The 14,304-nt window shown below is 43.5% G+C and overlaps 2 protein-coding genes across 2 annotated transcripts; both read right to left on the reverse strand.

The window, feature by feature from the left end:
- Window positions 1-442: 442 nt before the first annotated feature.
- Window positions 443-4,649, reverse strand: LOC147429119 (uncharacterized). The gene is made up of 3 exons (XM_086495318.1): window positions 898-4,649; window positions 668-808; window positions 443-577 (listed from the first exon to the last, which is right to left on the reverse strand). The coding sequence occupies exon 1, from the start codon at window positions 2,611-2,613 to the stop codon at window positions 2,005-2,007; it is 609 nt and encodes a 202-aa protein (XP_086351444.1). The 5' UTR covers window positions 2,614-4,649; the 3' UTR covers window positions 443-577; window positions 668-808; window positions 898-2,004.
- A 7,363-nt stretch (window positions 4,650-12,012) lies between these two features.
- On the reverse strand, window positions 12,013-13,834 carry LOC147429120 (15.4 kDa class V heat shock protein-like). The gene is made up of 2 exons (XM_086495390.1): window positions 13,639-13,834; window positions 12,013-12,310 (listed from the first exon to the last, which is right to left on the reverse strand). The coding sequence occupies exons 1-2, from the start codon at window positions 13,733-13,735 to the stop codon at window positions 12,135-12,137; spliced, it is 273 nt and encodes a 90-aa protein (XP_086351516.1). The 5' UTR covers window positions 13,736-13,834; the 3' UTR covers window positions 12,013-12,134.
- Window positions 13,835-14,304: the final 470 nt, after the last annotated feature.

The following is a 14,304-nucleotide window of genomic DNA, read 5'->3' on the forward strand; positions in this document are numbered from 1 at the left end:
AGAGGGCAGGTAGCATGGCCTGTGCCCGTTAAAAGATGGACACAGCCACAGCTAGACTTCCTGCTCTCTGCCCAAGAAAGCAAGTAGCACCAAAATATCAACCATGCTCCCGCGCGCAGAAATTTTGGCAGAGTTCCCTTTGTTTTTACATAAACTTTTCAAAAAAAATCATATCATGTATACGCCTCCTACATGCTATCCATGTAGGATCTCACATGAGATTTAAGGCCAATGAAAGACAATCGTACCAACTGAAAAGCATAGCCATAACTTAAAAGCATAACCATAACTTAAAAGCATAACCATAACTTAAAACCATAACCGGCTATAATCACTTTGATCAAAACCATAATGCAGATAACCATAACCATAAACAAAATTAACAATAACCATAAGCATAACCAGAAAGAGAAACAATAACTGTCTATATAATGACAATGACAATAATCATAACCATAAGGGAAACAATAACTGTCTGAACACTAACTGTTTGTACAAAAAAGAGACACAGAAGCGTGTCTGTGTCTCACAAAGCATATAGATGAAATCTGGTCCACTAATGACTAGGCATCGCAACCTGCACATAGGACAACTCACAAAATTAGTATTGATATTACTTCACATATACTGACTTAATTAAATCAACTCACACATATTAACGTCTCACCTCAAGCGATCAGCGAGACTGTAAGGCCTCCCAGTCTACAGGCTCTCCTGAAGCTTCAAGATCATTCAGTACTTCATAGATACCTCTGCGATATCCATCTGACTCCTCCTTGCGTGATGGAGCTCGATGCATCGCAAGATTCTGCATTTATAGAAAAATCAAAGTAATAAGAATACATGATTCATCGCGTTTTAAAAAACGCCATAGTTAAGATTGGATTAGAAACTCACAAACTCATAGCGAAAGGTGTCGAAGCCTCCGCTGCCAAGATGAGATGTCCCCCTAGTCATCTGTCGTACCTGCGCGGCCTCATGCTACTGTTTGAACCGCGTGGCTGTTGTCCGCTCATCCTCCCTGATCTGCAGCCACGTCTCATGTGGGATGCCCGAAGGCTTCGGCGAGCCGGTCCTGAAAGCCTTCCGAGCTGCATCTCGTCGATGTTTGATGGTGTCCCGTGCAACACCCTTGATCCACCGCGCCGAAACAACGGAAGAACCCGGAGCAGGCTTGTACTCTCTCAGGATGGTCTCCACTATGTAAGTGACTTTTTCCTTTTCTTGTTGATCCCAAGACGTCAGAATGCTGGTCGAAAACTGCAGCTCCACGAGCTGGCGAATCCGCTATCGCATCTCAGTCACGACTCTATCCATGTCAACAGAACCATCTCCCCGTACAATATAGAGCTTGGAGGCACTAGGATCGTGTGCCCCCCAAGGTGTCCGAGGTGTGCCAAGAGGTGTGTCGAGAGGTGTGCCTGGGTAAGACGGGGGTGGTGAGCGAGGAGGGGTCAAAGCATCTGTGGACCCTCCTCCACAGCAACCACCACCTCCACCTGACGATCGCCGAGATCGACGAGTGCGCCTGTGCTGCGGAGATGAGGACGTACCCGCCTCTGCCCCACCCCTAGGTGTCGAAGCGGCCGTGATGGGAGAAGAAGGCGTCGTACCCATAGGCGTCCTGAACCCCGTAGGCGTCCCCCCCTAGGCGTCGGTCCCTCCGGTGTGAATCCCGGAGGTGTAGTACCCGTGCCTCTGGCTACCCAGTACTGAGAAGCCTCTGCCATCTGAGTAGGCGTCATCCGTGTAACAAAGCCCATGAATGCATCTGCACTCATGAAAGCGGGATCTGGAATCTCGTCTGCCATACTAAAGTCCTGCACAAGAAAGTAAAATAAAGCGTCAGAACACAGTTGTTTAAATTAACTTTAAGCTTAATTTTAAATCAAAGTCTTCACACAAACACTTACAGGCCTAGGCCTCGACGAGTGAGGCATCATTGATAAGATCTTGCACCGTATCATCATCTATCTCTAATTGCAAACATAACTCTGCCCCAACTCATTCTGGCAGATTGTCTTCATCCATTGCATCTTCATCTACAAGTGTCAATTCTGGCTCGTCTGCGTCATCCCTCGTATATCTGTCAGCTTGCTCTGCCATACCTTCGTCCATCTCATCTAATGTCACAGTAGTATGGACGTCGTCTGACTGACTTTCCTCCAGGAGATCTTGCCCTTCAAATACTTGTTTATTTCTTGGAGCAACCTGAACCACAAACCACCATTGTCGCTCTCGAGGGTCCAGTACAAAGACCACTTGCTCACAATGTTCGGGGAGAGCAAATGTGTCGCTCACATCTGTCCAAGTCTTTGTAGAATCTATTTGCACAAGTTTGTTTCCATCTGTGCGTACCGTTGCATTGCGACCAGAAGTAATCACCTTGAACCACTTCACATCCAACAAAAACATCTCAAACCGCCTGAAGCTTATTTTCAGGATATCTGACACCATACCACAGTAATCCAGGTTGCTAGTGCTCTCATTCGTGTCTCTAGCACTGGCCCTGCTCTTTTGCATGAAACTAACCATTACCCCACTGTCAAACGTGTTTCTTCTGCTATCAATTTGTTGTGTTCTGAAATGCTTTCCATGCGACCACAGTGCCATGTATGTATGATACTTCCAGTCACATCCAATAGCCAGCTCTTTCTCTTCTAGAGATATGGGTTCTCCGATCTGTCGAGCTCTGGCATCTTTCCAACCGACTGCAAATCATCTCGTGAAGCTTGATTGTCTTTCATTCCCATGATTGTCTTCCAGAGGAGCTCTCCCACATTCTTGAATATATGCATTGGATCCAGCAAATGGTTAATTAGTAGATCACCCCAGTACGGCAATGTATGGAGAATGGACAAACGTTTCATTCCTGGAACAGGTTGCCCCTCATGTTGCTCCCATCGGCGATGCCACTCTTGTACATGCATAGGACGACATTTGATGCAACCAAGCTGGCCTTCACGCAAGTGATGGCCATCTGGAAGATAACGGTGGTGGCCTTGATAAATTGTCTTTCAAAGAGAGGTAGAATAGCGCACATCCAAAGACTGCCCACAAATTGGACATGCATTGTATCCCGAAGTTGTTAGTCCTGCATATATCAAAGCATGAATCATGCCAAGGCAAAGGGCTTGCGAATAGCGAGAATTTTGTAAATCAATAACCATTACTAGAAGCTTCTCCGTATCCTAGCCAATCATGCATAGTCCACATAAGAAGTCCATGGATCCTTGCATGTTGTTGTCCTACTGGTTCAACCGCATTTGCTATGTCGATCCCATGCCATAACTCCTGGAGCTCGTCAACTAGTGAAGCTAGATACACATCCATGTTTTTTGCCTTGAACTTACCAGGTACAATCAAGCTTAAAATCAAATGACCCTTCTTGATAGCAAGCCACGGCGGGAGGTTGTAATTGATAAGGCACACAGGCCAAGTGCTCCATGATGAGCTTCTCAAGCCAAATGGATTGACTCCATCCATTGCCATGCCCAAACACAAATTGCATGGTTCACTCTTAAAATGTGGCTAGGTATCTTCAATGTGCCTCCAAGCCTTCGAATCAGCGGGCACCCTAAATGTTGCGTCAGTGGATCTATTCGTAGAATGCCACCGCATCAACTTTGCAATGGAACCACAACGAAACATGATTTTTATCCTAGGAATAATAGAGAAATGCCACAACACTTTAGCTGGCACTGTCTCGCCAACTGCATCTTGTTTGTAGCGCATTGCTCCGCACTTAGGACACGACAGACAATCTGCGAATTCATTGCGAAAAAGAATGCAATCATTTGGACATGCATGAATCTTGTTGTAGTCCAAGCCAACTGAGGTCAGAAGTTGCTTTGCGTCTGGCCTGGAGGGGGGCATTTCATTGTCAGCCGGGAGAAGTTGCTCCCGCAATAACCTGTTTAAGCCACATTAAATTAAAAAGCTCTCCGAGCACATCACCGTTGCAATCGGAAAATCTCTTTTGTAAATTACGTACCTAAAAAAAGCAGTGACGCTTGCATCCGACCACTCGTACACTGACTGAAGATTCAAAAACGCCAGACAAGTACGAAGCACAGATATTTTGGCGCCTTCATAGATTGGTTGACGTGCCAACTTCCTCAACATGTCGTCAGGAGATAGGCGCACGGCTTCTGGTGCTGCTTCGTTCGCGTTCTCCTCGCTTGTCTGGAAGAAGGCATCCAGCATCTCCTCCATGCCGTCATCTTCTGTCTGTAAGCCCTTTTCTGCTTCCATCCGTGGCTCTATATTGGTTGGACCTTCACGCATAATCTTTTCTCTCTCTCTCTCTCAAATGTAGGTGCTATGTCGCGAAAATCAATGCCCGTTCCGTAGGAGTCGTATCGCAGATTCTGTACGGTTTCTCTAGCAAACTCTCCGTACTTGTGCACATGCTCATTACATATCCTACGCTTGCACAGGATTTGATACCTGCAGAGCGTGCACGAGCATGCAAGCTTTTCCTCCATGTTAGTTGATGACGTTGCCATCTACAATGATTATGAATGTTGTTTTAATATATATATACTCCTCACAATGTAAACTACCTCGCATTCTCTAGTCTTGCCCAATCTCCGTACACCTCGGTCCAGAGGTGTACGGAGATCAGGACCACCGGGTCAAAATCTCGTCTTTATTGGTCAAATCCTATATGGGTAGACACATACGTGCACTCCCAGGTGTACATGGCAATGCATGTAGCAGGCAAAACCCCTTTGCCTCTTTTAGTTCCATAGTTTCTTCTCTGTCTACGAACCCACCTGCCTCCATTCCGAGGTAGCATGTCAGAGAAAGCTTTCCAATGCGGCACTTGATGAATCGTATATTAAAGCATGACCATTTTTGTCATTTTTGTAATGTTCCGTCTATTTGCAATTTTTTGCACAGGTTTTTCCAAGGATATTGTGCCCATCCTGGTGTTTTTTTCACCACATGCACAAGCCATGGAAGTTCTCAGCCCAATGAAAGTTTTCTACCTGATTGTAAACCGGACGGGGCCTCCATGTCCAAGCCAGAAGATAATGTGGAGATGGATGAGCAACTTGAGAAAGATTCAGAAGCCTTGCATGGTTCTTGCTCAAAAAAGCGATCTCGGTCTCTCTTTCTCTCTCGATCTCACTCTCGCTATCTCTCTTTCTCTCTCTCTCTCTCTCTCTCTCTCTCTCTCTCTCGATCTCGCTCTCTCTTTCTCTCTCTATTTCCTTATTTTCCTATCTCTCTCTCTGTCTCGCTCTTCACTTCCCTACCTCTCTCTCTCTCTCTCTTTCTCTATCTCTCTAGCTATTTCCTATCTCTCTCTCTCTCTCTCTCTCTCTCTCTCTTTCTCTATCTCTCTAGCTATTTCCTATCTCTCTCTCTCTCTCTCTCTCTCTCTCTCTCTCCTCTCTCTCTCTCTCTCTCTCTCTCTCTCTCTCTCTCTATATATATATATATATATATATATATATAGATATATAACTCTCTTTCTCCATCTCTCTAGCTATTTCCTCTCTCTCTCTCTCTCTCTCTCTCTCTCTCTCTCTCCTCTCTCTCTCTCTCTCTCTCTCTCTCTCTCTCTCTCTCTCTCTCTCTCTTTCCTACACACACACACGATGTAGAGAGAGAGAGAGGGCTTGGGGGGGGCATAATACCTGCGCAGCAGGTGGAGGCCAAGATTTGAGCAGAGCGCAGGCGAAAATGGCCCCTGCTGCTCGCGGGTTTCTCTTTTTACCCCCAAATTTTTTTGTGTCTCTATACGCGTCGATATACGTGTGGGAAATAATCCTTTCCACGTGTATATCGACGCACATTGCGATGCGTATATCGATGCGTACATCGATGCCCGCTAATTTCGTCGATATACGCGCGTCGATATCTCCATGTAGTGTTGTAGTAAAAAAACCCCGGTGCCCGCTTAATAATAAAAACACCGCAATGAAACAAGTACAGCAACTTCGCAGGCTCTTCAGAAGCAGTTTGCAGACAAAGGCGTGCAGGAGTTCGCAGGCACCACAGGCAATTCGCAGGTTCCCCACAAGCAGCTCGGATAGCCAATTCCAGTTCGTAGGCTCTCTAGAAGCAGCAGGTTCTACTCTTTGCGAGAGAGAGAGAGAGAGAGAGAGAGAGAGAGAGAGAGAGAGAGAGAGAGAGAGAGAGAGAGAGAGAGAGAGAGAGAGAGAGAGAGAACCTACTGCTTTTATCTGAGTTCGGGTATACCAGATTATGCCAACTGATCATCGATCAAGATAACTTCTGTTTCAGTAGCACTAGAATAGACCTCTGCCATGGCTTGATCGCACGAAATATCTCCCCATGCCTAATTCTTAAGATTCACACCAATTCTGGTCTGCGATGTTTGACCATGCAGCAGCAAGCCGAGCAGAATCAGAAAGGAGTACTGGAGACCTTGCAAACCCTGGTTATATTTCACAGATCATCAAGCTGGAAGGTACTTCAGATGCTTGCCGATGTGATGAGCACTACCTACTGCATATCATTTCCATGAACATTCAAGGATGGCCGAGGGCATAGGGTTGTTGAATCTGTATAAGCTATACTTGGAGTGGCATAATGCTGACCATAACTAGTTGTGCTCGCAGAATTAGAAATTGGACATACTGTTCAGCTGGCCACTGGGTCTTATTGCACACAAAGCTACTATGATCTTTACGTGGGGAAGGTACTAGTAGGCTTATAATAATTAGGTAATGAGGCTTCACCACAAAAGAAGCCCGATTCCAATATGCTGATGGGGCAAACAATGACATTGTCGACCTTGCACTATTGGAATGAATAGGGAGGAACTTGGCCTACATACTCTATATCTATTACTAAAGAATGCTCTTGTAATGTTGACGAGGTAGGATTTTCTTCATGGCTCTTCGCTTTCATGTGAAGATGTAGGTTCCACATTTGATGGTTCCATTAAAGCTCATGTGCAAGCAAAGCCAGCATCGTCTTGTTTTTCCTTGTGGGTGATTTTCAGGGGTTTTGGGTTATCTATGGCTTGTGAACGATGGAACTGTTTCTTGTCAGTCAAATACAATACGTTGTGTTGAGAATGTGGGTCTCATGTGAACGTTAGTTGTGAGCAAGGAATCATAAGAATGCCTGGAAAATTAAAAATATACGCAAAAAGGGACCAAGTATATGCAAATATTCACAAAGCTCTTAATCAAGGAGTTGTAAGCAAGGGCATGGGATCCAGTTATGATTTTATAAATACTTTGCACTTACCCAAAACCCATTCCTCTGAAACCCTTTTCATTCAGGAATGTTAGTGGTTGCTTATCTCCTAGACATGAGGGCATCAACCCCAGACAAGATTTTGGTCAAGTTGTTGGTCCCCATGTCGGTGAACGTTTGTGTGGTCACGCGAGAGCTATTGGTACCCATAGCACTGCCAGTTGGACGTTGCAAGGGATCGATTAGCCGGTGACACGATAGAATTTGATAACACTTGAGTGCAACCGTAAAGCTGTACGTTTTTGCATGCCCTACGTGGCGAGCGCGTTATGGAATCTTTGCTCTGGGTGGCCCTTTTGAAGCAAAGCTGGAGTAACTCTACGTGGCGGGCGCGCATTAAAATCATTCTCGATCGCGTTTTGCAACTATGCCATAATTTGCATAGTTGGCTATGGCATACATAGTTGTATAAGCAAACTTAGTTATTTCCACGTGACCAAAAACGAGGCTTAGTAACTAGTGCAAATAACTAGAAACTAAGCCTCGTGTTACCATGGCCTAAGATCCATTACATCAGCAAAAATTCAAGGAGGGTTGTCTGGCAGGGGTTGGTTGGGGTAGTGTGGGTTAGAGGGCCGCTAGCGCTTGAGAAGAAAAGTTGGCCCTGTGGGGTGGTGGTGACGACATCGATTGGACTAAACATATGGAATCTGGTTGTATGCAAAAAAGGGCTAGATTTCTCGCAGGCTTCATGCCGCCACCTCAATTGCATCATTAACAGGACTACTAGTACCTCCCTCTGTCGTAAGCACTGGCTTCTACGTCTTTTGGAGGAATTGTACCTTGATAGCCTTCAAGTTGCATCTTTTGACTAGAAACATTAGTTTCTAATGGATGGATGTTCCGCCCCCTGCACACAAAAAAGTGGTTATTGGATCTTTAGAGTTTATTTTTTCTCATTACTGCTCAAAGCACGAGACTCATGGAAGTTCAGAAGCATACGGCCAATGCAAAAAACAAATCTATTGCTCTTGAAAGTGAGATCATTGTCAAAAGAATCAATAGATCTTTTACAGCTGTTGGTGACGAGCTTGAGTATATCGGCTCTATGGCCACAAAAACACACTCATTCCACGCTCACCTTCGAGCAGTGTTGAAGAGAATTGCTACTCGATTGAGACCTGATTGAAACCCCTTGGAAATAGCACACGTCAAATGGAATGACAAATTTGGCGTCATGTTGCATTGAACCGCAGGTTGATGTGTTGAGTAGTATAAGGTTAGGCATTTACAAATTCTAGTTGTTCATAGATTGCCACTATGCCTAGTAGGGAGTTGAATGCAAGGTAGTACAGGCTTCATAAAACTGCTAAATATGACAACGTCCCCTCCACTTTCTGGCTCTATTTTGAAGGTGAATGATATCGAGTGGAACGCCACCCGTACTAATGTCCATGAGCGTCATGTAATAGTAGTATGCCAGCTGTGTGTTTGGATTATTGATGAGCGGACTGAATATGGTGCCTTCTGCTATGAGGATGTTGACCTCAAGATGCTTATTATCATGTGCAGTTAGGAAGCACGATACATAACATGGCTAAGTCAGCAACAAGGTAAGAAGATATAATTGATGATCGAAGTAGCTTATAAGACACACACACACACACACACACAAAGAGAGAGAGAGAGAGAGAGAGAGAGAGAGAGAGATAAGGTAATACACACACACACAAAGAGAGAGAGAGAGAGAGAGACAGATAAGGTAATATTGATCACAGGACATAGAACATAAAGCTACATCTGCGTGTTTTATGTATGGCAGGGAGGACATATATTCACAACACTACATGTTCCAATTGCGCAAGCACGAATCCAGCTTGACAACACTACAAGGTCCATTATCTGCATCAAATTTTCCATGCGCATGCGTTTGCTTGGCGCAACACATAAACGCTACGGAGCAGGGCACGACTTCCATTTTTTATAAATTTTTGGAGAGACCGCAGTGCCAGCTTTCCACCATACTCTTGTATGGCACCTCTGTATGACGTGCACTATATGCCTTGCACTTTCAGTCTGTGATGTTTCATTGCAAGACGATATGTTTAACTATTCACATTGTTCTTTTGTAGCTTGACTCAAATATCCGCCTGTACTAGATTGAACAATCAAAAAGCAACAGTACAACATTGCAGGTCAGTAAAGCACCTCATTTATTGTTGCAGTTTATTCATGCTTTATCTATTAAGTTTTTTAAGAATTTTCCGTACTACTTCCTTTGCTTCGGTTTCTTTGGATCTCGTTTCCAAAACCATACACTCAATGTCGATCAACATCTAAACATATTAGTTACACATGCAACTCTTAGCATACGGTTGCTAGCCAATGGATGTGATGTATTACAATAGTGAATTCACAAGTAGTGAATGCATGTGGTGTATTAGAGTATTGAATTCACCTTGTGCATCTTTACTTCAGCTCTAAACAATTGATACCATACTAGGTGTCTAAATAATTGATGCCATACTGTATATGTCCTCGTTTCTCCATACTAGGTGTTTGTATGAAGTTCTCAAGACCTAGAAGATTACACTCCAAAGTGTCAATAAGCTAGGGAGCAGACTGTAGCCAACTTGAAACTAGCTTATCATCCATATGCTAGGTCATGGTTTGAAATTACTGCATTGTATAAAGATTGGAGCATGCAACATGACATCTTTTCTCACAATCTAGAAATATATCTCTCCTGCATGGCGGCATACCTCACATATATAGCGATAACTGAGGTTGACAGACACATGAAATACACTCCTACTATCCTCACTTTTATATTATTATTGGGTGATTTTTGCCATTGGAGCAGCAATAACAAGACACTATTAGTAGCAGTATTGCATCTACAATTTTATTACCAATTCAAGATACCAACCACAAATCAATAGTATTCCCTCTCTATTCGTGAGACCGATGAGCATTATTTGGACATAAAAGAGGCATATATTATAATTATAGACGAGATTCGATGAAAATTTTATTTTTGGAATACTTTTTGTTTGCAAGAATTTACATGTAGCATGTATGTCTCCTCCCATAAACATTATAGCATTTTTCATATATATATCCCTTTCACTTAGTGTGGCCCTTGCCAAATTAGTCATGCTCGTGTTCTTTTCAATGCTAGATGTTAAATGTCAATTTGTATGTCCTGCTAAATTCTATAGATGTTGTATAGCAAGGCCCACCTAGCAAGACTAGTTAAAGGTATGAGTAAGCATTGAGAACAATGTTAGGGAAAAATGTGTCTCAGCTTAATATTGTGTCGTTTCCAATTTCAAAAATGTCGGTTGAGTGCAAGGGAAAACGGAGAAATTTCGTGCCAAAATAGAGAAAAATAGTGTAAAAACCTGAAAAAATACCCCTAACATGTTAAAATTTCCTGTTGGCAAAATCAAGGAGAGGAAGTTTGTATGTTTGGAAAATTCATTTTTCCCGAACACTAATTGAGAATGATGCTATGAAAAAATTATCCACGTTACGATGTCACAAGGAGGAGGGACACAAGCATTCACACTTAGCCACTAGGCACAAGAATGTATCTATGGAGTACTTAATTATGAGTTGTTTATCTCACAAGTGCAGGTGTAGGAGAGCAGGTAAGGTATACCGATGAAAATGGGAGATAAAGTCACATCTAATCAAATGGAAGGGGGCCTCATTCTTTGGAATCTACACAAACATGTGCTATTTGTAGGCTAGGGATGTACTATTAGGTTTGGTGATAGTATCCATGGGAATGTTTTGAGTTGGGTGGGCTACTAAAGATACTAGAGTGGGATAGATCGGTTGATAGATCAGTTTGGACCGCTGGTGTCGTGAAAGAAGACAGTTTTGATCATGTTAAAAACACATGATAATTCCAAGTATTGTAAAATAAACACACCAGTATGTGCCTTGCATTTTTTTTTAGGAGAATCTCAATACATGCTGCTGGAGCTTTGAGGAAAAGAACCGTGGGGGAGGCACGTGTAGAGAGAGAGAGGGAGAGAGAGAGACGCCACATGCCGACAGCGACTCTGTCATGTGTCAGGATGCCTGTGGAGAGAGTACCAGATTTTTCTAGCTAAGGCCTCGCGTCGGGCAGTGGACAAGAGGACGAGCACGCATTGCAGACGAGTGATCTCGCGGGGTGGTAGACAGGTGCGGACAACTCGTAGGCAGGTCTTGGACCGACAGCAACAGGGATGTGTGTGGAGGGCTCGCGATAGCCATTCGCTGTTGTGTGGGGAGGATTTCTGCAGGAGGAGCAAGCAACAGTCGACAAGCTAAGTCGCTCTGTGTCTGTGAGCTAGGCATGGAGACCACTGGCATAGAAACCGCACTCGTTCTCGGACCTAGAATGGCAGAGGACAAGGATGAACTCGAGCGTGAGATGTGGGGATGGAGGCACTGCGTGGGAATGCGGCAAGAGAGAAGTTTTGCTTTTGAGAATGAGAGGCCGGAGAATCTTCACTGTTAATTAATTAATGGCTTGCACGATAGACCCAGATACGTATCTCGTTTTCATTCAACAATCCATCCAGCCCCAATTAAGGTACCTTAAGGTTCTTAAGGGCATCTTGAAAAAGACCTTATAAAGGAAAATAGTGAGGCTATTTTGGTATTTGAGTGTCCTTAGATTGCTACGCTTTCACATTTCAATATCTTTGACAAAAAATATACCAATTTCTTGAGATAAGGCACTTAAAAAAAATTAGTTCACGACTGTAGTAAAATTATTTTGCAAACTAAAATTCTTTTACTTTGTCCCTTTAAATAGATAGCAATTAGGTCTTTTGCAAACTAAAATTAATTTATTTTTGTCCTTTTAAATAGATAGCAATTAGGGTCCACGATTTTGAAAATACATGGCTATATATTAGTGTGGAAATTTATTAGTGCTTTGCATTTGCATGCTAAGCCTTTTTAGGAATGGTAATTGTGAGTGTTCCATCCTTGAAGGAGGCATTGATTCCATCAGGGTGTGCTTTAGGGGACAGCTCGAACCGTTGTCGATTGTATCCTTGTAAGCTCACAATCAAAGTTGTCTCCTCTTCTACTTGAACTTGCATATCTTCAACACGTGCTCCATCTGATGCAAAGAACTATGAAGGTGAAGTTTTTCTAGAAGAGAGTGCTAGTTGAGTGAGATATGCATGCTCTCTCTCTCTCTCTCTCTCTCTCTCTCTCTCTCTCTCTCTCTCTCTCTCTCTCTCATACACACACACTCACTCACTCACTAGAAATATCATAGTTCCTTATTCTTTCATCCCATTATTCTTTTTTTGCCAAACCCACAATATGCAGGTGATTGTAGTAGATAAAACCAAAAAATTACAAGATAATCGTCCTCTGCACGAGCCAGTATGTGCCTACGATTTTCATAAAATCGCTCTTGTAAGATCCTCTGGTTAAACCTGTCACACGCGAGGCAAGAAGGATAGGGAAGGCAAGTGCCCCTAGCAGGTGGGACAAAAGGCAGCGCATACTAGCAGTAGACTGCGCGGTGCGAGGCGACGGGAGGGCCCGAGGCGAGCGAAGGAAGGCGGCTACAACAGCTAAATGAGGTTCGGGGAAGGGGTTGCAGAGGTAAGCCTTTTTTTAAATTAAAAATGGAAGGCATGTTGACAAGTACTGCAATTGGTTGACGTGGTTAGTGGAAGAACTGCTTAGTAGATCGAGTCGAGCTCAAATCACAAATCGTAATAATTCTTTTGGTGCTTGTACCTCATTGCTGGCGTACGAATCTGGGTATTTGGGAAGATTCGAAAGAAATATAATAAGCAATATAATATAATATGACAAAGGTCGATTGTAATTCAACCCCCTTATAGAAGTTCGAGAGATTATTGCCTAGGTCGAGTGTTCGGGAAAGTCTTTTTATTGTAGATGGCCATGTTTGCTCCTCTTGAAGATGAAAACAAAAGTCCTAGCAAAAATTTCCAAATTTGCAAAACTTTTAAACTATTTCCTTGCAATTTTTTACCTTTTTTTTTCCGTTTTCCTCTGGTTTCAAACCGACTAATTTTGATTTCGGCTCTATGCTAAGCTGAGGCAATCCTTTCCCAACATTGCCTCAACCTCTACGCCACCAACTTTGTGTGTGTGTGTGTGTGTGTGTGTGTGTGAGTGTGAGAGAGAGAGAGAGAGAGAGAGAGTGGTGTGTTTATGCCGAGTCAATATAACATCTCCACTCACAATTGTGAGTATGGCCAACAAAAAAAAAAGGGGGATATTGTGACTTTTCACCTTCTTAGTTACTTAATTAAAGGGGCTCATGTTACTTCCTGTTTTAGAATGCTACAAGAGGCTCCACCTTTCCCCAAATCTTGCACCTAAAGTTGCATGAGACTCTCTCTCTCTCTCTCTCTCTCTCTCTCTCTCTCTCTCTCACACACACACACACACACACACACCTACCTGGGAGGATCACAGAGAAGACGAAGGCCTCAAAGATCTCCTCTTGAATCACATGAAGAGTATTTTTTCCTGTTTGGTGAAGAGCTTGTTGCGCCATCTTACAAGTGAAGAGGGTGACAAAGATAGGGAGACAGAGGGAAGTGCTTCTCCTCTCTGGCTAGCAAGCTAGAGAGAGAGAAAGAAAGCACACAATGGTGTAGGTAGCATGGTGATCACTCTCTTTTATAGTATGGTGATAAGTGGAGGCAACCAAGAATAAGGGCAATCATCTACTATGGTCCTCAGCACTTTGTCCTCTCCTTTTGGGAAGCCCCTTTCAATCACACTCACCATGCCACTAAAAGAAAACAAACAACCAATAAACAGGTATATGCCAAGATCCATAGGACACCTTTCTTTCCACCTTTTTTTGAGATGACTTACTTTAAATTCGAGAATAGGACTCTAAAATTTAAAAAAATGACCTACTCATGAAAGGACACGCGTGCACAGACCACACACACACACACACACACACGCATCCTAGCACAGACCCTTAAGGGTGAAAAGCTAGAGAGTCCATAACATGCATTCTTGTACACTCAATACTTTGAAGTCCACGAGGATCTTGGGGGGGGAGAGAGAGAGAGAGAGAGAGAGAGAGAGAGAGTGAGTGGTCATTCTTCT

Source organism: Adiantum capillus-veneris, chromosome 22 (assembly GCF_014529385.1).
Source record: "Adiantum capillus-veneris isolate H3 chromosome 22, ASM1452938v2, whole genome shotgun sequence".
NCBI classification, from domain to species: Eukaryota; Viridiplantae; Streptophyta; class Polypodiopsida; order Polypodiales; family Pteridaceae; genus Adiantum; species Adiantum capillus-veneris.